Source organism: Nothobranchius furzeri, chromosome 12, assembly GCF_043380555.1.
Source record: "Nothobranchius furzeri strain GRZ-AD chromosome 12, NfurGRZ-RIMD1, whole genome shotgun sequence".
NCBI lineage: Eukaryota > Metazoa > Chordata > Actinopteri > Cyprinodontiformes > Nothobranchiidae > Nothobranchius > Nothobranchius furzeri.
The window spans coordinates 71386383-71409327 of NC_091752.1; the positions used below are offsets into that span (position 1 = coordinate 71386383).

The 22945-nt window shown below is 46.8% G+C and overlaps 2 protein-coding genes across 2 annotated transcripts; both read right to left on the reverse strand.

Moving 5' to 3' along the window:
• Positions 1–3093: 3093 nt before the first annotated feature.
• LOC129166995 (uncharacterized) lies at positions 3094–4826 on the reverse strand. The gene is made up of 5 exons (XM_054750874.2): positions 4602–4826; positions 3857–3953; positions 3757–3783; positions 3438–3494; positions 3094–3350 (listed from the first exon to the last, which is right to left on the reverse strand). Exons 1-5 carry the CDS (start codon positions 4725–4727, stop codon positions 3316–3318), a joined length of 342 nt encoding a protein of 113 aa, XP_054606849.2. The 5' UTR covers positions 4728–4826; the 3' UTR covers positions 3094–3315.
• Positions 4827–17639: 12813 nt separating this feature from the next.
• On the reverse strand, positions 17640–22191 carry LOC139062267 (putative uncharacterized protein ENSP00000383309). Its single transcript, XM_070543137.1, has 12 exons — positions 22165–22191; positions 21921–22021; positions 21543–21671; positions 21071–21320; positions 20841–20974; positions 20477–20618; positions 20153–20380; positions 19910–20056; positions 19220–19515; positions 18802–18964; positions 18356–18489; positions 17640–17895 (listed from the first exon to the last, which is right to left on the reverse strand). Exons 1-12 carry the CDS (start codon positions 22189–22191, stop codon positions 17640–17642), a joined length of 2007 nt encoding a protein of 668 aa, XP_070399238.1.
• Positions 22192–22945: the final 754 nt, after the last annotated feature.

Consider the following 22945-nt stretch of genomic DNA (forward strand, 5'->3'; position numbering starts at 1 on the left):
TTAAAGGAAATGAGAATCAGAGACTCTGAAAAATAAACCTGTTGACTTTCAGGGATGGGGTGGAGTTTTTGTCCGATACTGCAGCCAGCCACCAGGGGGCGTTTCCCTTCCTTCCTACTGTTGAGCAGCTGCCCACCCTCGTTCGTTTGTTCTGTAAACATCGTACTACTGATTTAGTTATTTATTTTTAAAGCAGAGTTTTACCTGCGCTTGTATCCAGGTGCGCTTGTCTCTGGGACAAGCTAAGCTAACCTAGCTGTCTCTACGTCGGTGGCAACTCCAATGAAAAAGTGTCAATATTGTAAAATCCAATCAAACTCGCCTGTTTTATGTAGGGAACATTTTTACTTGGCATTGTTTTAAGGAGCTGTTTTGTTGGTTTCTGTTGTGGCCTTTAAGGATTTTGAGTTAAAGGTGTCTTCCTTCTGTTGTGCCGTTTGCCTTCCCGTCTTCTCTCACCTCTCACCCGTTTCCTCTGACGGGAGAGCAGCCTTCTGGGTTTCCACCGAGCCTGTGTTTTAGTTTTTATGAGTTAAGAGTCTTTTGTCAGCCGCCTCTGAGGCAGCAGCAGGACTCTGTCGGGAATAAGCGGAGCTCTTCTGTTCCCGTGTGAGAGCCTAAGCCCCTACAGGTGTGGTGGGGGACCCCCCCCCCCCCCCCCCCAGACAGGAAGGCTGTGTGCTCTTACCTGCAGCAGAACACGTCTGATTGAATAACGTTGTCAGAAACAGCTTCTGTAACGTGTGGAGCTTCTCTTCTCATGTTTTTTAACACTTTTGGCTATTTTTGTGTCCTTTTCACGACTGAGGACGGACATCTTCAGAGCACCTTAACCTCCTGTCCACATTCCTCCCCCTCCCTCCCCATCAGTGAGCTTCAGTAGCACCCCCGCCCCGTTCACCACTTACTAAAGTTGCGTGGCGTTGAAATATAGCTCAATCGTGCATTTGCACTTGTTTCTCCCGCTCAATAAAATCTATTTGCTGACTCTGATGTGTGTGTTTGTGTGTGTGAGAGAGAGAGCTCGTTCCCATGGCATCTGGAGAAGCTCAGGACTCGGCTGGGTTCAAGAACGCACCACGAAGCCAAAGAAGTGGATTGTGAAAGTTGAATAATTCAAATGCACCCTGATAACAACACAGATTCCTCGGAGCAGCATCCCTGATGATCCTGACCAGCCACAGCTGTGAGCTCGTGTGATGCAGTAAAGTACGTCCTGACCTGCAGGATAGAGTTTATCCATAAACTGTCAGGAAGTTCGTCAACAAGTCCCCAAGTGCCACCTGAGATCTCACAATGTTACAAACAAGGTGCATTGTGGGAAATGATACCATCCGCTTCTCTGGGTGTGTGATTTGGTCTTTGTTGTCGGCGTCTGCTGCTTTAGTCACGGTTAAGTCCGACCCAGTCAACGATTCCAGAGACGAACGGAGAACTACAACTAGACACGGGTATGTCCATGGTGGTGTGAGGCGGGAACACGATGAAACTAGTGATGGGACTCGTGAGGCTGAGGCTTCGACGCATGCCTTGTGTGTGCAACGGGAATAATGAGTCAATGGCCTGTATTTGATATAGCGCCTTCTAGAGTCCTGGAACCCCCCAAGGCGCTTTACAACACAATCAGTCATTCACCCATTCACACACACATTCACACACTGGTGGTGATGAGCTACGATGTAGCCACAGCTGCCCTGGGGCGCACTGACAGAGGCGAGGCTGCCGAGCACTGGCGCCACCGGTCCCTCCGACCACCACCAGCAGGCAAGGTGGGTTAAGTGTCTTGCCCAAGGACACAACGACAGCAACAGACTGAGCGGGGCTCGAACCTGCAACCTTCCGATTACGGGGCAAGCACTTAACTCCTGTGCCACCGTCGCCCGTATTGAGTCAATGGTGGCGTTCAGATCTATTGGTGCGTTCCAGTCGTCCTCGGAACGTGTTTTTCTGAGCTAAGTTAGCCAAAATGGCACAATGAGCACCAGGAAGTAGTCCTCTTAATTTTGTCTCATACGTATGTTCTGTTTTCTTGTTGCTCTTTAACGGCACCGGTAGGTTTTTTTATTGTTATCAACAGTTGCGTTGTTGAAAAGCTTCACGTTGTCGCCAGACTTGACCGGTGTTTATGGTTTTTACTCTTCCTGGCGTTTCTCTGGTTGTATGTGGCACCTGTCGAAGGGCGCGTGTGTCACCATTAAGCTGCGGTTATATAATTCTTTTGGTTTAGTACTCAACCACACTGGTGACATCCATTTTGTCTGAGTTGGACGCTGAACCACCAAACAAGCCCGCTACATCATTTCCCAGGACAACTGGAAAGCACGATGTGACAGCAAGACGGTGACTTCCTCTACTGTCGTATAAATATTACCGTAATAAGTGTAGTAAGTTCCCCCTACCATAAAGCATCCAGGGTTGCTAACAGCAGATATGACTAAGCATTTATCTACTTATCAACCTTCTGTGTGTGTCTCGTCTTTCCTCATCTAGGATGCTCTGGTGCTGATCTGTAACTGGCGACAGTCACGAAACTCACGGAACGGGAGCGAGTGACTTTTTCTTTAGAAAACTGGGCTGCAGTACCCAAATGTGACCACAGGGTGTCATTCTTCATTTTAACATTAGGAGTGATGGTGGCACAGGAGTAAAGTGCTCGCCCCTTAATCGGAAAGTTGCAGGTTCGAGCCCCGCTCAGTCCGTCACTGCTGTTGTGTCCTTGGGCAAGACACTTAACCCCCCTTGCCTGCTGGTGGTGGTCAGACGGACTGGTGGTGCCCTAGGGCAGCTGTGGCTACAGTGTAGCTCGTCCCCACCAGGGTGTGAATGGGTGAATGACGGATTGAGCTGTAAAGCGCCTTAGGGGGCTCCAGGACTCTAGAAGGTGCTATATCAAATACAGGCCATTTACCATTCATTCTCACATGTTGCACCTTTAAACCGATTTAAAATCCTGCAAACCTGCTGTCTTCAACCACGATGGAACATGTATAATACGTCCAAAACGGGGTTTTATGAGTTAATCTGTGACGTGATGTCATGCTGAAGTATGTAGTCAGCTTTTAAATATCAAATTATTAGAAATAAGTTGTGCAGTAAGTTTCCATTCCAACAATAGTTTTATTTTCAGTAGCAACACAAAACAGACACGTTTGAAGATGTGACTTAGATCCGTACACGTCAACATAAATATGAACATGTAGCGGCGTACAGCTGGACAGAGACGTTTGCACAGAAAATCCAGCAATCAGCAGGAGTTTAGTCTATTTTCATGTGAGAGGAGCTTTCATTAAAGTTGTTTTTGTTCAGTTTTCATCGTCAGAAAGAGTCGGGCTTCCATTCTTCTGCTGTGTCTGAAAAGTAGAGAGAGATGGGACCAAATATCAGAGCCAAGATAGAAGCTTTCAGCGGGACGAGCTGTCGTTAAAATCACCGTTTACCTCCCAAACTCCTCCTGCCCATGAGGCCGACAAACATTTCTCCTTTGTTATTATTTCCTGGTGGAAACAAGACAGACAGGAAGCAAATGTATGGATGATTGTGTTGTAAAGCGCCTTGGGGGGTTGTAGAACCTAAGGAGGTACAGAAACGTTTTCTGTTCTGGACGTTTTGATTTCTAGGGGAAAAACACTTGTTTTATTTGATTTCTGATGCATTATTTTTCAGATTTTTGGGTTGTGTTCAGTTTTTTCCAGTTTAACGGCTTCAGTAGTTAAAATCACTCCCCCGCTCTGACCACAACATCTGGATGGTACTCACGTTTCCGGCCCAGCCTCAGAGACACACCTGCAACAAATGAAGAGGAAAAGATGTTTTGGGGGGAGAGCATGGGACGTGTCGCTGTAAAGATGTTTGCTACCTGGGCTTCTTCCCATCAGGCCGTGGAACTGCTGAGCTTTGGACCGCTTGATCAGATCTGCAAGTCTGATAGTTATTCCTCTGTCAAGCGGGTAACCCTACACACACACACACACACACACACACACAAGTTCTGTTAAAGCTGACTGCTGCTGCCATGCTGCTCGTCTCCAGGGTTAAACTGATGCTTTAGCTGTCATCCATCTTCACATGAAAACTCTCATCTGATTATTTTGGTGCAAGAAAACAAACCGCTTCCTGTTGAGTGTCCTCCTGCCTCTGTTCATCGAACCACCTCTGTGTGTGTGTGCGCGCGTGTGTGTGTGTGTGTGTGTGTGTGTGTGTGTGTGTGTGTGTGTGTGTGCGTGTGTGTGTGTGTGTGTGCGTGTGTGCAGCAGCAGCAGCATGATCTGTAGCCTGAAACCAAACCAGGTGTGTTGTTAAGGTTACACATTAGGATCAAACAGCATTAAATCTGAAACCCTTCAGTGAAAGCTCTACAAGAGTCACGTGGTCTGGCATAAACCCGTGCAGGCAGGTTACACGTTACTTTTATTTTTGGCTGTTCATTTATTCCCATAAGCAGGTCCAACTCAGGTTTGTTTTTGCTAGATCATTTTCCCTCCATCTCACTGAAACACGACCATCTTACCTCCTAAATGTTGTTAAAGCCATTAAAACACAAACGGAAGTTTGAGTTTCCATTAATAAACTAAAGTAATCAGATTTGTCATGTAACTAACTACCTGCCACTTCTGCACCGTCCACGTCTCCCCGTCGTCGTCCTCCGCGGACAGCGGGTCTCCCAGCGCGGACAGAGTCTGCAGGAAGCCGAGCAGCAGCAGCAGCGCAGCCCACCTCAGAGCCTCCATCTGGGACACGATCAGAGCAGCGAACCGGAACGAAGCTCCGCTGGTGTGGATGCAGGCAGCGGGGAGAGGACGGGCTGGAGTTTCAGCCGTCAGTGCGCTGCTTCTTATAAACTACTGACCCCCCCCCCCCCCCCCCCCCCCCCACACACACACACACACACCGCAGCATGGGGGGGTTATTTATTTATTTATATATTTATTTATCTCCAGTCTGACTCGGGCGTCAGCAGAGGTCCCAGACAAATGTTTGTGTCAGATCTTCTTTTAATTAAACTTTATTATGAACAAAGAAAGAAAACGATATTAACTATACAACTACAGATAAAAATTATGAGGCGCTTCACAAAAACAAAAAAATATTAAAGTATAAAAAAGATTTCAATAAATTGTTAAAAATATGTTTATAATGAGAAAAAAATAAAAACTGTGACTGAAAAAATGTAAGGAAGGGGAGAGAGGGAATTCAGAAGATCCCGGGAAAGGCGGAACAAGAGCAGAACCAGGAGAGAGGGGTGATGGAGGTCACACCAGAGTGCACTGATCTCAGGCCCAGGGGGAGAGAGTATGAGGCCAGAACAGTCTCAATAAGAATTAAGTCACACAACGTTTTCCACAAATGCACACGTTCATTCGGAAATCCACATTCTGTGTTTCACAAATATAATTCGGAGGAACACAAATGCACACGCTCATTCGGAAATTCACACTCTGACTCATAAATATAATGTGAAAAAATAAGTCACGCAACACTTTCCACAAATGCGCACGCTAATTCTGAAGTTCACACTCTGTGGTTCACAAATATAATTTGTAAGAACACTTGTAATATAAACTCAGATCATGCGAATTGCTGAACGTGCATTTACGAACAGCTTCTCATTTGTGAACCTTCCTGCATTCGTGAGAGAAATCGGTGTGCTGAATTTTGAGACTCTCCTAACGTCGCAGGTCAACAAACGTCACCATTGGCTAATGAACCTGTCAATCAAATATATGCTTCTGCCAGGGCTGTTCGCTTTCAGCCAATCATATGGCTCCTTATGTCACAGAACAGATCTGCTGTGCGCATGCGCATTGCAGTTCACGCGGCAGAGCAGGATGGACCGGTCACAATCTGTGAGTAATAGTTTTATCTTATTCCCTCGTTGTAATTGATGCAATGTTATAGAATTATGAGTAGAAGCGTTCTTCATGATCAAGTAAAATGTTTTATGTTAAATTCAGTCCAGACGTTACGTGAAGTCTGGTCCATTCTTCATCTAGTTTAACATCAAGCTAAACTCAAGTGAACATTTGTTTAGTTAGCGTATCTAGGTACCATTTTTTTAGGCCACGGTTGTCAAACTCAAGGCCTTGGTCTATTTTTATTTGCCCCGCGAAATCAAATATCAAATATATAATATTAAACTGGCCCGCCGGGCGATTTCGCTAATAAGACTACTAATCCCATAGTGCTTTGCGGCGTTAGCGCGCGAGACGAAGCAAGCCCTCTTTTATGTTAACATCATTAGCATCCATGCTAGTCGAATCAGCGTGTGCAGCGTTACCCTCAGTCTTAAACAACTGAAGATACTCCTCTAAGCACCCAGTTTACTCTGCGAGTTTCCGACTTTGAACGCCTAGAAAGAAGGTATCTGGCTGGAACAGGTGACCATCAGAGTGGAGCGAACTGAGCTTGTAATATTTAATTGTCATGCACTTTTTCTGCTCCAAAGCATGAACGTTAATAACTGAGATATTTTCATAGAAGATAATTGCTATTATTGGTTTTCACAGATCTTAACTTATTTAATTATCTAACATGTTATTGTATGGCTGTTGTACCTTTCATTTGGTAATTGATTGTTTTGACCCCTATAAAAATGTGTCATATGAGAGTGTTTGTGCTTGAATTACATAGATCATGTACCTGAAGGTAGCTGACAACAACCGGGCAGACACCCACCTTGCCTTCTTCAGTGAAGCTGTGAATGAGCATGGCTTTCCTCTGAGGTATTCATGTTATTCTCAACTTTACCCTCTGTTACCCTGTTACAAATCTGCTTTTGCCTAAAGTGTGTTATTGACCAAAGATAACATGCCATTTGAGGTCATATAGTAAAATCTATGGGGGGGGGGGGGGGTGTGAACATTTCCCTCTTTCAAAAAAAATTTCCCCAGCAGAGGGTTAATAATGCCACATTGTTTACTCACTTAGTAGCAAGGTACATAAGGAAATTTCTGTGAGACTCAAATTGATGTAGATTGTTATAGATGTGCATTAAAAATGTTTGAAGCGAGATTCTAATGTTTTTTTTTTCATGGTGAGAGGAGATCATGGCGGAGAAAATGTAGGTGTTGCAGAATTAATGTTCTCAGTTCGTGGAACTGACACCAACAGCTTCATTGCAGGAAAAAGTGTACACAATCAACGGTGAGTTTAACCTAATTTGGAAGCTTTGTGTCTGTGCGCGCGTGCCTGTGCCTGTTGACCTGCCCAGGGTGCACCCTTCGTCTCACACTGTGACTGCTAGAGATAGGCACCAGTCCTCCTGCGACCATTCAAAAGATAACTCAAGTTGAAAACGGATGTATGGACATGTAAATGTGTGTGTATATTATAATTTTCTTTTATTTAATCCCCCTCCAAATCCAGGATCGAGCGCCTGTGGCGTGATGTCTTCATGAGTGTTACTGGTCTATATTACAACATCCTGCACTCTCTGGAAGACCAAGACTTGCTCGACATCAGTAACATCCTTCACATGTTTTGTTGCCACTATATTTTCTTGTCTCGCATCCAGGCCAGCCTGGATGTCTTTAGAGATGCGTGGGACAACCATCCAATCAGGACAGAGGAAAACATGACACCAAATCAGCTGTGGCATCTGGGCCAGGCTCTGAATCCTGTTTCTGATCCAGGGGCAAATGTATGTTCTGTTAAAATGATTGATCACATGTCAAGTTGATCCTTAACTATAAATCAAATGTTCAACACTTTGATAATCTACCTCTGCTCTATGCTTCTTGGATTCAAGACAAAATGGCTGTTGAAATTACAGTTCTGTTTGTGTGCACCTCTACTGAAATGGACACTGTCAACTATAATGTCATGACATTACAAAGTCATGACACATCTGCAAGTTCAAAATGCAAGGCATTAGACCTTCCACATGTGATATTCTCACTGCTGTTTTAACATAAAATCTGCCCATTAATTTAAAAAATAATAATAATTTATGAAATAATGGAGATGCTAGGTTCTGCCTGACATCATTGATGTTAAGTAATTGTTAAAAGGTCATGATAGGGCTTTATTAAATGTGTTTTCTTGAGATTCATTATGCACAATGCTCATACACACTTTCTTTTTCCAGGTATACCGACACCAGAGATTGAATGGGAGGAGAACGGATACATGACTGAACCTCATCCTGGGATCAGTGTCCATGTACTGGACAGTCCTCTTTCAGATCATGAAATGTTGGAACTGCAGGACAGCATTAATCCGTTGCAACATTCAGACTCTTTTGTGTGTGGACACATATCTTCACACTGTCCAGTATGTTGAGAACTTACTTGAGGCTAGATGATTACATGTGTGAAGAAGGAAGGAGAGAGAAGGTAGGGAGTTAGGAAGAAAGAAAATAATGAGACAGGAAGGAAGAAAGTTAAAAAGTGAAGGAGTGGTCCATTTTAAGGTTAATATTCTGTATATTGTTATTCAAGGGATTTGCCGTCGTAAATATGAAATGCTAAAGGATAGACCCCAAAATAGATGTCTAAATTCATTTATAGTTGTGTATTTCCTTAAAGTCTTTGTCAGCCTGATTTATTTTAGACCAGGAATGTATTTGAAAAGGCTGCTGTTCACTTCATCTATGCTACAATTCTTCAAAATGTAGATGTTCTATCATTACTAGTGTTGGTTTAGTAACATGCATCTTCCTGTGTATCCAGCTCTAATAAAAACATTTAAAGGTGAAGCACCTACTTATCAGGAGATCCATTTATTTTTACATGTTATTGTTTGAATTTTGTCTCGTTTCATAACTTTTGCTCAACATTTAAGGGGAACTGTGTTACCCTGCGATCATCTTCATTACACTTGAAAACTTGTACTATACCTCCGTCTGTCTACTTATTAAATGGAATAACATGACAAGATTCTATCTACTGGTTTTTTGATCAAGGGATGATTAGGTGTTGTGAGAAGATTCTCTATGCTTCTGAGTCTGTGTTAAGTTGCAACTGGACACACATACCCACACACAGTTTGTTCATTTGTTCTCAGAATGAGAATAATGTCTTTTAGAGTTAAAAAGTTATTTTTTTTTCTTGATGTCACTGAAGGCTGTGTTAGAAATATATGCAGCTCATTAAAAGGAAAAGTAACTGATGTAACCAAAAGCCTGAACACAGGAGAATAGAGACACCTGCCAAAATAAAGAGCTGGAGCTTTTGCTCCTTTTCAGAGTCACTCCCATGGAATAGGCCTGATGATTTACTAGCTTCTCTTACCTTCTCTGCAAACAATGTTTAATATGAGCTTCAAGAGGTCTCTGCCCCTAACGGGGTTTGCTTTCACTTAGTAAAAATGCATAATTTTTCTGAATAAGATTATTAAGAGGCCACCCATATGGTGGAGCGTTGGTAATGTAATGTAACCGGTTAGATTTGTGTCCGACTTGATGCCGACTTGCTCTGACGTCATGCATACGTAGGCAACGATAACCACTTGAGATCAAGGCAGCCGCAGATTTTGGAGCAAGGCGCTGCAGTTGTTCTCCCTTGGCTGCAAAACCTAGGGGATGACGGGAAACGCCTGGCTCTCACCTGATCTAAGATCTGATTGGTTCATATTTTGATCCAATCATCCGGTGGTAGAACATGAAATGTTAGTTGGTCACATGTATTCTGTAAATCATGTTATGTTGATGATGACAACTATATAGGCCATAAAGAGAAATGTGTTTTGTGTTCTTTTGTCACGTTTCCTATGAGCACACTGAAGCTACAGCTGCTAACCTTTACTTATTATTACAGTCATGTCTCCATATACAATATATGATATCCACAAGCACGTGAGGATGTGTTTCAGCTGCTAACAGGCACCAGAATTAAAATTGAAAATTGAACAAGTATGAACGCTAACGCGATATCTTCATCCGTCGTCACCCCCGAGCTACACATGCAGGAAATTGTGTCCGACTTATGCGCACAGCAGATCTGTTCTGTAACATAAGGAGCCATATGATTGGCTGAAAGCGAACAGCCCTGGCAGAAGCATATATTTGATTGACAGGTTCATTAGCCAATGGTGACGTTTGTTGACCTGCGACGTTAGGAGAGTCTCAAAATTCAGCACACCGATTTCTCTCACGAATGCAGGAAGGTTCACAAATGAGAAGCTGTTCGTAAATGCACGTTCAGCAATTCGTATGATCTGAGTTTATATTACAAGTGTTCTTACAAATTATATTTGTGAACCACAGAGTGTGAACTTCAGAATTAGCGTGTGCATTTGTGGAAAATGTTGCGTGACTTATTTTTTCACATTATATTTATGAGTCAAAGAGTGTGAATTTCCGAATGAGCGTGTGCATTTGTGTTCCTCCGAATTATATTTGTGAAACACAGAATGTGGATTTCCGAATGAACGTGTGCATTTGTGGAAAACGTTGTGTGACTTAATTCTTATTGAGACTGTTCTGGCCTCATAAGAGAGGTCCAGAGTCTGGGGGCCACAGCAGCAGATGATCTGTCCTTTGACCTTTAGCCTGGTGCTGCACAACAAGCTGGAGGAGAAGCGGGGTGATGTGGGTGTGTTTGGAGGACTTGGTCAGAAGCCGAGCACAGGCGTTCTGAACCACCTGTAGACGGTTCAGGGAGGTTCTGCTCAGACACGTGAAAAGAGAGTTACAGTAGTCTAAGCGTGAGGAGATGAAGGTGTGGAGAACTGTCTCAAGTTCAGAGCGGGACAGAACGGGACTCAGCTTAGCAACGTTCCTGAGATGGAAGAAGGAAGAGCCAACAAGAGAACTGACATGAGAATCCAGGGTGAGAGCTGGGTCAAAGGTCACGCCAAGATCCCTGACAGAAGGTTTGGTGTGGGAAGCAAGCTGACCAAGAGAGTCTCTGACTTTGGGAACCAGCTTGTCTGGGGCACAGATGAGGATCTCAGTCTGATCTTCATTCAGCTGAAGAAAGCTCCCACCATCCAGGTTTTGAGTCTAAGCAGGTGTGTAACAGCTGCAGCTTAGACATCTCATGGGGCTTAAAGGAGATGTACAGTTGGATGTCATCTGCATAAAGATGGTAGGAGATTCCTTTGAAGGAGCTCAGGATGTGCTGAAGAGGAAGCAGATAGAGGAGGAAGAGCAGAGGCCCCAGCACAGAACCTTGTGGGACACCATGGGTAAGAGAGGTGGTGGAGGACCTAAACTTGGAGACGGCCACAGAAAAGGAGCGCTCAGAGAGATAAGAGGAGAACCACTCCAGAGCAGATCCTGATAGGCCTACCCAGTCTCTCAGCCTCTCCAGTAGCAGGTGATGGTCAACAGTGTCAAAGGCTGCAGTCAGGTCCAGCAGGACCAGAACAGAACCGTCCCCTGCATCACTGTGAGTCAGAAGGTCATTAGAGACCCTAAGAAGAGCTGTTTCAGTAGAATGAGCTCTACAAAATCCTGACTGGAAGCCATCATAGATGTTATGTTCATCAAGAGCAGCTGTGAGTTGTTTAGCCACAACCTTTTCCAAGATCTTGGAGATGAACGGAAGTTTAGAGATGGGTCTGAAGCTGCTATGGAGAGAGGGGTCGAGACTCGTTTTTTTAAGAACCAGAGCAGCATTAATTATAGAGAACACGCTGGGACCGAGGGACCGAAAATCACCTTTAAACAAAGATAAGGGTAAGATGTGGAGGGGCATGCAGAGGTCTTCATAGAGTTAACTAGTAAACTACATCCCACTTTTAAAGAAAGTGGAAGATGATCTTGCAAGATGGAAATCCTTATCGATATCACTCATGGGGAGGGTTGCTACAATTAAAATGATTGTCTTACCCAGAATAAATTACTTATTTTCTGGACTCCTCAATTACTAAATTCCTTTGGCAGGATAAACCTCCACGAATTAGCTTAAAAACGCTTCAGAAGACCAAAGACAGAGGAGGACTGGATTTACCCAACTTTTATTATTATTTCTTAGCCAACAGGCTGCAATATATACCAAGATGGTTGCAAGATAACCCATTAGACGAGTCCTGGTTAGATACAGAACAGACACTTTGCAATACGATAGAGCTTTCAGACTTACCATTTATTAGCTCAAGCATAAGAAAACATGAAGGCTTCAAAAGTATTAGTATCAGCACTTCTCTGACAGCATGGTGGGAGTATCTTAAAATGACAGTCTTCACTAGTACCATGCAGACGCACACCTATCTGGAATATCCTGATATTTTGCTAAATAACCAAATGATGAACCTTCCGGACTGGAAAAACAAAGGAATCACATAGCGATGACGGGGGACCATTGATATTGTCCTGCGGGATGATGTGGGTGAGGGGTCTGAGTTTGGAGTATCTGGACGTTCTCTGGAGGTGGGTTCACTTGGGGTGTCTGGGACTGGGGGGCCGTTGTCTCCCTCTGGAGGTGCTTGGGTTGCCTCGGGGGGTGGACTACTGGCGGTTGTGAGTGGGGCCCCTTGGAGGTCTTGGCAGCAGCCATGGGTCACTGCCTGGCAGCTGCATTGCCCTTGGGCGGGTCTGGGTGGGGGCCTGGGGACTCTGGGTGGGGGCCTGGGGACTCGGGGTGTGGGGGTGGCCGGCCCCGTGTGGGGATCTGGGCGGGGCCTTGGGGGTCGGGTCCTGACATGTATGCTGCCGGGAAGAAGGCAGGCACATGCAGCAGTGCCTGGCCTGGGTTCAGGGGCCTCAGGTAGACCTTAGCTCCTCCACTGTCCCATCGCAGGGGAGGGGGAGGACCCAACCTTACCTGGATGTCCCATGTCTTATATATTCTGGAAGTTGTGCAAATGCAGGGATGGGCATAGGTATTCAGCTGGGGTGAGGCTGGGTTGGTGCCCTCGGACTCCGTGAGGCTCTGTAATGTTGCTGCTTTGGGCCCTGGCAGGATGGGCTGGGGTCTCCATGCCCTGGGTAGAAGTTTGACAACAGAGGTGCCTATTGGGGCCAGTGGGGGAGCTGGCTCCCTGGAGGGCTTAGCCCAACCAGCCATTCCTCCCCATCCCCACATATTTCTCTCCTCCTGCTCCCTCACATCATCACACAAACATGCACATAGGACCTTGGGGGGGTGGACAAGTCAGGGAGTGCGGGTATGGACCCCATCTCCACATTCCTGTGGCAACCTGCCCCCCAATTTTATTTGCACCTTATACACTTCCACTGAAGACATTCCACACAAACACACACTTAGGGCCTTGGGAGTGAGCACATTCAACGGCAGTTGGCAGGGGGATATCTCAGCCTCCTCCCGAGTGCCGGTGCCCACTTCCAATTTTAAACTGCACTTAGACACTGATGGCTGAGGGTGCAAGTGGGGTGGTGCAGTGGCATCAGCTGGCATAGGCCGGACGATGCCCGCACTGCCCGCTCACCACAGCCATGGAATACACCTCACGATCACACAACACTATATTGGAGCAGGTGGAGGGAGACTAGGGGTCTTAGCACACCTCTGTTGTCGCCTGGCTTCCTGGGGCTGGAGGCTAGGAGGGAGATCCGGCCGTCCGGTTGGGGTCTGGGGTGGTGGGTTGCTGTGCTCAGCGTTGGGCGGGGGAGCCTGCTCATCAGCACCCCAGCAGAAAGGGTCAAACTCTGGTTACCGGTGATGGTTGTACCCCATGTGCAGCAGTACCAGGACCAGAGTGAATAGGGTGTGTATGGGGAGCATGAGTGGGTGTCCGGCGTGCATTTTTGTAAGTCTTAGGTTGTATGTGCATGTGTGAGCATGAGGGAGGGAGTGTGTGACTGTGTTTGTGTATGACTGTATATGTCAGGTGGGGCCTTTGACTCCTCCCCTCTCCTGGGACCTCCTTTGATGATATAGATCTTTGTCCCCCCTCCCCCTGCCACACCTGGTGTGGGGTGTAGTGCCTTGGTCTGCCTGAGTGTTCGTGTCTCCCGGGTCAGGGGGTTTAAGATTTTTGGCGTCTGCCTGACCAATCCCAGTGGCTGCCTGGTGGGGTCTGGGTCCCTGGGCTCTTCTGGGTCCCCGGCGGGGATGGTCGCCCCTGAGTCCCGGGTCGCTGGGTCCCGGGTCGCTGGGTCCCGGGCTCGGCCGGCTAGGGGGTGGGAGGCTGCGGGCGGGCCTGTGGGCTTGCCGCTGATATCTCCCGGGACTCTGCCGGCTGCTGGTTGTGGCCCCCCGGGGCGATCCTCTGTGCCTCTCGAGGGGGGCAGGGGCCTTTCTGTTTGCAGTCCCCTTGGGGTTCCTGTGTTCTGGGGCAGCGCCTGGATCCCTGGGACTTGGAGCTCCCTCCATCTCCTACACATCTTTGGGGGGCAGATATGTGGTCCCTCACACTCTCTGTTGGACGCTCCTATAGAGAAACCTTACATAAACAAGCGTGTGTACACACACAGGTGCTCACATGGTGCTCTCATAAGTATGGGCTTGGGCACGTTAAACACATGTCTCAAGGCTATGGTTGCCACTTAATGCACTGTGGTTTATTATCGTGTGATTGTTCAGTTAAACAATGTTGATTTTATATTTCATCATCAGGTTGACGCAGATAGCTTGCTCCTGTTGTATTGTTATGTGTCCCATTTTTTTCTATTCTTTCTCTTTCTGCAGATCTAGAAGCAGACTCTTGTTCATTATTGTTTATTTCTGTGGAACCCCCCACCCCCACCCCCACCACCACCACCTTTTGTCTTTTCCTTTCTCTTTCACCTCTGTCTCCGTGTCTGGTCGGAATTACAAAGCATTCAACAACAATAACAATAAAGTTTTAAGTATCAGGCGTGACATTAAAAGCAGACGCTTTGATGTTCCACCTGAGAGTAAATCTGTAAGGCTTGTCACCAGCATTCAGACATCAGTTCTGCTTGCTTCACAGCCAGACAGGACACGGTAAAAAATAAATAAATAAAAGAGTTATTTAGTTTGGTTAACTCAGGCAAAGAAACAGGAGCAAAGCTATCTAGGATGATGGGCCTGGTTGGAGTCGGGAGAGGCGGCGATAAGGCTGAAGGAGAGATGCTAGATCTAACCCTATTGACTTTGTCCACAAAGAAAGACAGAAAGTTCTCACAGTCTGCAGCAGAGTGGATGGAGGCTGTAGGAGAGGCAGGAGAGACGATGCTGCTGATGGTGTTAAACAGCACCTTGGGGTTCCCTTTGCTCTGGGACACCAGGTTGGAGGAATAGGAAACCCTCGCGTCTCTGACTGCAGAGTTAAAGGATGTCAGAAGATCCTTTAGGTGCAGCAGATGGACGTGGAGATGGGTTTCCTTCCACAAACGCTCAACTTTTCTGCATTGAGAAACACTATAAATCCTGTTATAGCTGCACGTAGAAGAAGCCGGAGGGTTGCGTTCATGTCTGACTTTGGTTATGATCACCTGAAGTGACGAGTTCGTATTTACACTTCCTGGTTCAAACCCCAACAGGATGACACCTCCATCATGTGTTCCATTGACCTGAAGCCTGATTCATGCTGGTGTGGGCCTGCGTCTCCCCCGGCAACAGCCCCACGAGGACTCAACACCTAACGTGATAAAACACCGTAAGTGAGCTTCACTGTCATGAACCACTGATGGAGCTCTTTCTGGTGCTTTCTCAACAAAAGCTTCTAGTTTGTGTACATAAACAAAAGGTTTGCGTTCACGTCGTCTCATCCCACACTAACCCTTACCACGATGTTAGAAGGACTGACCTTTGACCTACGTCACCTGGTCACGTGGGTCCACCTTATCAGTTGGCAAAAGCATGCAAACAGTGAGCGACGCGAGTACTGAACAAAGGGAAACAACACAAGTGAAACCAGGAAGTGATCTTGTAAACAGGAAGTCCAACATTAAAACACTGTAAACAACAACATGAATCGGAAAGACAAAATTATAAACAACGTTTAAAGAGGGAAGCTGGGTTGAACAGGTGAGCTTTCAACCTCCTCAACCTCCGAAAGACGGCAGTAGGCATCCAAGCGTCTGTGGTTTGTTTCCTGACTCTTCACCTCGGCTACGGAGGTTTCCCCGGTAACGGTAAGCAGCTGGAAATCAACATGACTTTTGTTTTGTTCCAGATGTTTACACTGCGTTTGTGTTTGACTTCCTGTCTGGCCCAAACTGAGCTGCTGAGCTTGACACGTTCTGGAAGCACAGAGCATAACATGGCTACGCTTCGGCCTTTCTGCTCTGCGATTGTTGAGGCAGCTCCTGCTAGCTGTGGCTGTGAGGTTGTTGGTGCTATTCCCAGCAGCGCTGACTCCAGAGGCCAGGGGAGCCATCAGGCAGAAGATGGAGGCCTACAGGGGCTGGTTGGTCTTTGAGTCTCCAGAGGCAGCAAGCTGGACGGCAGTGGCGGTTGCCGTGGTAACCCCAATGAGTCACTGGCAGTAGCTTTAACATTTATTTTGACTTTGGTTCGTCTAACACTTCTTCATACACATCTCTCTGTCTCAGCTAACATTAAAACTGATGCTGGGTTTCAGAAAGCAGCTGCAACCCAAACGGGACCAGAGCTCGGCAAACGCCACCTTTCTTTTGTCGTCTCTGGTTAACAATATTCTCAAGGTTCAGCTCGATCGTTGCTGTAATGACTGGAAATACTCACTGTGAGTTTTCGTCTCGGTTAGCTGCCGTGTTCGTGCTGAGCCATCTCAACCTCTAGGAGAGGTGACTTTTACACCTCTCAGAGATGAAACCCGTCCCTCTGAGTGGGAGCTGAAGAGAGGTGAGACCTGAGCTTAGCGAGAAAACAGAAACAAACGATGAACCAGCAGGAGGATCAAAGCTGCTGTTGTGTTTCTAATCCCCCCTTACTCAAACTGAAGACCGCATGCATATGTCAGCCGGATAATGACGAGCACGAGGTGTCCGGTGAGATCTGAAACGTCCTCTCAGTGCGCGTGCGTGCGTGTGTGTGCGTGTGTGTGTGTGTGCATGTGCGTGCGTGTGTGTGTGCGTGTGCGTGCGTGCGTGTGTGTGTGTGTGTGTGTGTGCGTGTGTGCGTGTGTGCGTGTGCGTGCGTGTGTGTGTGTGTGTGTGCGCGTGCGTGCGTGTGTGAGTGCGTGTGCGTGCGTGCGTGTGTGTGCGTGTGTGTGCGTGTGCGTGCGTGTGTGTGTGTGTGCGCGCGTGCGTGCGTGTGTGAGTGCGTGTGCGTGCGTGCGTGTGTGTGTGTGTGTGTGTGTGTTAAAAGAAATAATTAGAATAAAAATACAGATGTTTTTGCTGCTCACCCTTTTAAGAGTTTTTTTCTCCATAGTTTTTTGTGAGCAAAAATAAAAACTGAAATAACATTTTAAATACCTGAAATGCATTTTTATGAAATGTTTGTGTTTGTAAAGTTTAAGTTAACCGTTTTTTATTTTATTTTTATAAAAACGAATGAAGCAGCAATGCAACATGTTGTCTCAGGCTAAGCTCTCCCAGAGTTACCACTAGGACCTATTTGGTGTGCCACCCCAAAACTTTCATTGATCCCGTCTGGCCACCCCATCAAAATTTCCTGGAGGCGCCTCTGAGCGAGTCGTCCAGTAATCAGAGGGTTGTAGGTTCGATCCCAGCTCCCAACATGGAATGCTGCTGTTGTGTCCTTGGGCAAGACACTTAACCCAGGCTGCCGCTGGTGGTGTCTGAGGGATCAGGTGTCTTGAATATGGACTGGAGTTTCTTGGCAGGTCCTGCAATCATGGCTTAAGAAACGTGATCGAGAACATTAAAGCGACCCGGAAGCGCTTCAGCTGGCTAAAGCGTCAGGAAGCGTTGGACCTGATCCGGCAGACGGGTCGGGCGTCTCACGGACGTCACTGAGCCGCGTTATAGCATCAGAATCAAGCCGTTTGTTAAATTCTAGATTTACTCTGCTCCCCTGTACCACGTTGCCAAGGTGACCAAACTGCCTGACAGCTGTCCAGTAACTGGAAGGTTGCAGGTTCGATCCCGGCTCCCACCAGAATCCTGCTGTTGTGTCCTTGGGCAAGACACTGGACCAGCTGCAGCGTTAAATGTAAATGACAACAGGAGGAAACATTTAGTTCACCACTCCTCGTTTGTTCAGATTTACCTTGAACCATTTTGTGTATTTCTGACTGGGAGCTCTCTGTTGTACTGGTTACTCTGGCTCTGTACTGGTTACTGGATACGCTGGCTCTGTACTGGTTACTGGTTACTCTGGCTCTGTACTGGTTACTGGTTACTCTGGCTCTGTGCTGGTTACTGGTTACTCTGGCTCTGTGCTGGTTACTGGTTACTCTGGCTCTGTACTGGTTACTGGTTACTCTGGCTCTGTACTGGTTACTGGTTACTCTGGCTCTGTGCTGGTTACTGGTTACTCTGGCTCTGTACTGGTTACTGGTTACTCTGGCTCTGTACTGGTTACTGGTTACTCTGGCTCTGTACTGGTTACTGGTTACTCTGGCTCTGTACTGGTTACTGGATACGCTGGCTCTGTACTGGTTACTGGTTACTCTGGCTCTGTACTGGTTACTGGTTACTCTGGCTCTGTGCTGGCTACTGGTTACATTGACTCTGTACTGGTTACTGGTTACTCTGGCTCTGTACTGGTTACTGGTTACTCTGGCTCTGTACTGGTTACTGGTTACTCTGGCTCTGTACTGGTTACTGGATACGCTGGCTCTGTACTGGTTACTGGTTACTCTGGCTCTGTGCTGGTTACTGGTTACTCTGGCTCTGTACTGGTTACTGGTTACTCTGGCTCTGTACTGGTTACTGGTTACTCTGGCTCTGTACTGGTTACTGGTTACTCTGGCTCTGTACTGGTTACTGGATACGCTGGCTCTGTACTGGTTACTGGTTACTCTGGCTCTGTACTGGTTACTGGTTACTCTGGCTCTGTACTGGTTACTGGTTACTCTGGCTCTGTACTGGTTACTGGTTACTCTGGCTCTGTGCTGGTTACTGGTTACTCTGGCTCTGTGCTGGTTACTGGTTACTCTGGCTCTGTGATGGTTACTGGTTACACTGGCTCTGTGATGGTTACTGGTTACTCTGGCTCTGTACTGGTTACTGGTTACTTTGGCTCTGTACTGGTTACTGGTTACTCTGGCTCTGTACAGGTTACTGGTTACTCTGGCTCTGTACTGGTTACTGGATACGCTGGCTCTGTACTGGTTACTGGTTACTCTGGCTCTGTACTGGTTACTGGATACTCTGGCTCTGTACTGGTTACTGGTTACTCTGGCTCTGTACTGGTTACTGGATACGCTGGCTCTGTACTGGTTACTGGTTACTCTGGCTCTGTACTGGTTACTGGATACGCTGGCTCTGTACTGGTTACTGGATACGCTGGCTCTGTACTGGTTACTGGTTACTCTGGCTCTGTACTGGTTACTGGATACGCTGGCTCTGTACTGGTTACTGGATACGCTGGCTCTGTGATGGTTACTGGTTACTCTGGCTCTGTGCTGGCTACTGGTTACTCTGGCTCTGTGCTGGCTACTGGTTACTCTGGCTCTGTGCTGGTTACTGGTTACACTGGCTCTGTGATGGTTACTGGTTACTCTGGCTCTGTGATGGTTACTGGTTACACTGGCTCTGTGATGGTTACTGGTTACTCTGGCTCTGTGATGGTTACTGGTTACTCTGGCTCTGTACTGGTTACTGGATACGCTGGCTCTGTACTGGTTACTGGATACGCTGGCTCTGTACTGGTTACTGGTTACTCTGGCTCTGTGCTGGCTACTGGTTACTCTGGCTCTGTGCTGGCTACTGGTTACTCTGGCTCTGTGCTGGTTACTGGTTACTCTGGCTCTGTGATGGTTACTGGTTACTCTGGCTCTGTGATGGTTACTGGTTACTCTGGCTCTGTGATGGTTACTGGTTACTCTGGCTCTTGTGATGGTTACTGGTTACACTGGCTCTGTGATGGTTACTGGTTACTCTGGCTCTGTGCTGGTTACTGGTTACTTTGGCTCTGTACTGGTTACTGGTTACTCTGGCTCTGTGATGGTTACTGGTTACTCTGGCTCTGTGATGGTTACTGGTTACTCTGGCTCTGTGATGGTTACTGGTTACTCTGGCTCTGTGATGGTTACTGGTTACTCTGGCTCTGTGCTGGTTACTGGTTACATTGACTCTGTACTGGTTACTGGTTACATTGACTCTGTACTGGTTACTGGTTACTCTGGCTCTGTACTGGTTACTGGTTACTCTGGCTCTGTACTGGTTACTGGTTACTCTGGCTCTGTGCTGGTTACTGGTTACTCTGGCTCTGTGATGGTTACTGGTTACTCTGGCTCTGTGATGGTTACTAGTTACTCTGGCTCTGTACTGGTTACTGGTTACTCTGGCTCTGTGCTGGTTACTGGTTACATTGACTCTGTACTGGTTACTGGTTACTCTGGCTCTGTACTGGTTACTGGTTACTCTGGCTCTGTGATGGTTACTGGTTACTCTGGCTCTGTGCTGGTTACTGGTTACATTGACTCTGTACTGGTTACTGGTTACTCTGGCTCTGTACTGGTTACTGGTTACTCTGGCTCTGTGATGGTTACTGGTTACTCTGGCTCTGTGATGGTTACTGGTTACTCTGGCTCTGTGATGGTTACTGGTTACTCTGGCTCTGTGATGGTTACTGGTTACTCTGGCTCTGTGATGGTTACTGGTTACTCTGGCTCTGTGCTGGTTACTGGTTACATTGACTCTGTACTGGTTACTGGTTACTCTGGCTCTGTACTGGTTACTGGTTACTCTGGCTCTGTGATGGTTACTGGTTACTCTGGCTCTGTGCTGGTTACTGGTTACTCTGGCTCTGTGCTGGTTACTGGTTACTCTGGCTCTGTGATGGTTACTGGTTACTCTGGCTCTGTGATGGTTACTGGTTACTCTGGCTCTGTGATGGTTAGTGGTTACTCTGGCTCTATACTGGTTACTGGTTACTCTGGCTCTGTACTGGTTACTGGTTACTCTGGCTCTATACTGGTTACTGGTTACTCTGGCTCTGTACTCGTTACTGGTTACTCTGGCTCTGTGCTGGTTACTGGTTACATTGACTCTGTACTGGTTACTGGTTACATTGACTCTGTACTGGTTACTGGTTACTCTGGCTCTGTACTGGTTACTGGTTACTCTGGCTCTGTACTGGTTACTGGTTACTCTGGCTCTGTGCTGGTTACTGGTTACTCTGGCTCTGTGATGGTTACTGGTTACTCTGGCTCTGTGATGGTTACTAGTTACTCTGGCTCTGTACTGGTTACTGGTTACTCTGGCTCTGTGCTGGTTACTGGTTACATTGACTCTGTACTGGTTACTGGTTACTCTGGCTCTGTACTGGTTACTGGTTACTCTGGCTCTGTGATGGTTACTGGTTACTCTGGCTCTGTGCTGGTTACTGGTTACATTGACTCTGTACTGGTTACTGGTTACTCTGGCTCTGTACTGGTTACTGGTTACTCTGGCTCTGTGATGGTTACTGGCTACTCTGGCTCTGTGCTGGTTACTGGTTACTCTGGCTCTGTGCTGGTTACTGGTTACTCTGGCTCTGTGATGGTTACTGGTTACTCTGGCTCTGTGATGGTTAGTGGTTACTCTGGCTCTATACTGGTTACTGGTTACTCTGGCTCTGTACTGGTTACTGGTTACTCTGGCTCTATACTGGTTACTGGTTACTCTGGCTCTGTACTGGTTACTGGTTACTCTGGCTCTGTACTGGTTACTGGTTACTCTGGCTCTGTGCTGGTTATTGGTTACATTGACTCTGTACTGGTTACTGGTTACTCTGGCTCTGTACTGGTTACTGGTTACTCTGGCTCTGTGATCGTTACTGGTTACTCTGGCTCTGTGATGGTTACTGGTTACTCTGGCTCTGTACTGGTTACTGGTTACTCTGGCTCTGTACTGGTTACTGGTTACTCTGGCTCTGTGCTGGTTACTGGTTACTCTGGCTCTGTGCTGGTTACTGGTTACTCTGGCTCTGTACTGGTTACTGGTTACTCTGGCTCTGTGATGGTTACTGGTTACTCTGGCTCTGTGATGGTTACTGGTTACTCTGGCTCTGTACTGGTTACTGGTTACTCTGGCTCTGTACTGGTTACTGGTGATGCTGGCTCTGTACTGGTTACTGATTATGTTGGCTCTGTGCTGGTACTGGTTACACTGGATCTGTACTGGTTACTGGTGGCGCTGGCTCTGTACTGGCGCGATTTTCCATTTTGACATCATGAACGAGTCAGACTCTTTTGAGCTAGCCTGCAGAGGTTTTTTTTAATTACTTAACAACATTTCTGAGCAGCAGGATTCTGGACCTTGGTAAAAGCCGTGAGGCTCATCATGTGTAAGCTGCACTTCTCTTTGATTCATGACTCTTGTTTTGGGAGAATGTGTCATTTTTCCATATAATTGAAGACTTGTGCACGTATTCTCACCTTCAGACTCATAATTAACTGTGCTGTGTCATTTATCAGCTCTAAACAGCGTTAATATCAGCCCAGATGAAGCGGAGCCAAATGCAGCTTCGGGGTTAGACCCTGACCCTGGCCCTGGCTGGTCAGGTCAACACTCATTTATGAAGAAATGCATTTCTCTCTAAGGACAATGAGCAAACGTTTAGACTCACTTCCTGTTTTTGATTGAAGCTTCTCCCGAAGCAGCAGATGCAATTAGTCTCCTTTCAATCAGAGCCTGTGGAGAATCAAGCCGGAGCGTCGTTTCCTGGGATTGTACCACGATGCTAAAATAAATGTGTTTCATGTATCAGGACTGAATGAAACTAAATCCTCTGCTCTAAACAGACGCCAGGTCAGTGAAGCACCAGGTGAACATGATCCATAACTACGTAGACATCTCGGTGGTTTATGGACACACCACCTCCGTCAGAACGAGGAGAAAACGACTAAAAGCTTCTGATGAGGACTGCTTTTTCTCTCCTTTCTTACTGGGCTGACGTATTTGATCAAACTTGTGTCATGTCTTCATGTGAAGTTGTTTTAAATGTTAGCTTCATAAACAGGTAAAATCCCCAAACACGAAGGTTTAACACAAGTACCGTGTTGACCAGAGCCGAGTAGAGACAGTGACACCAGTTTC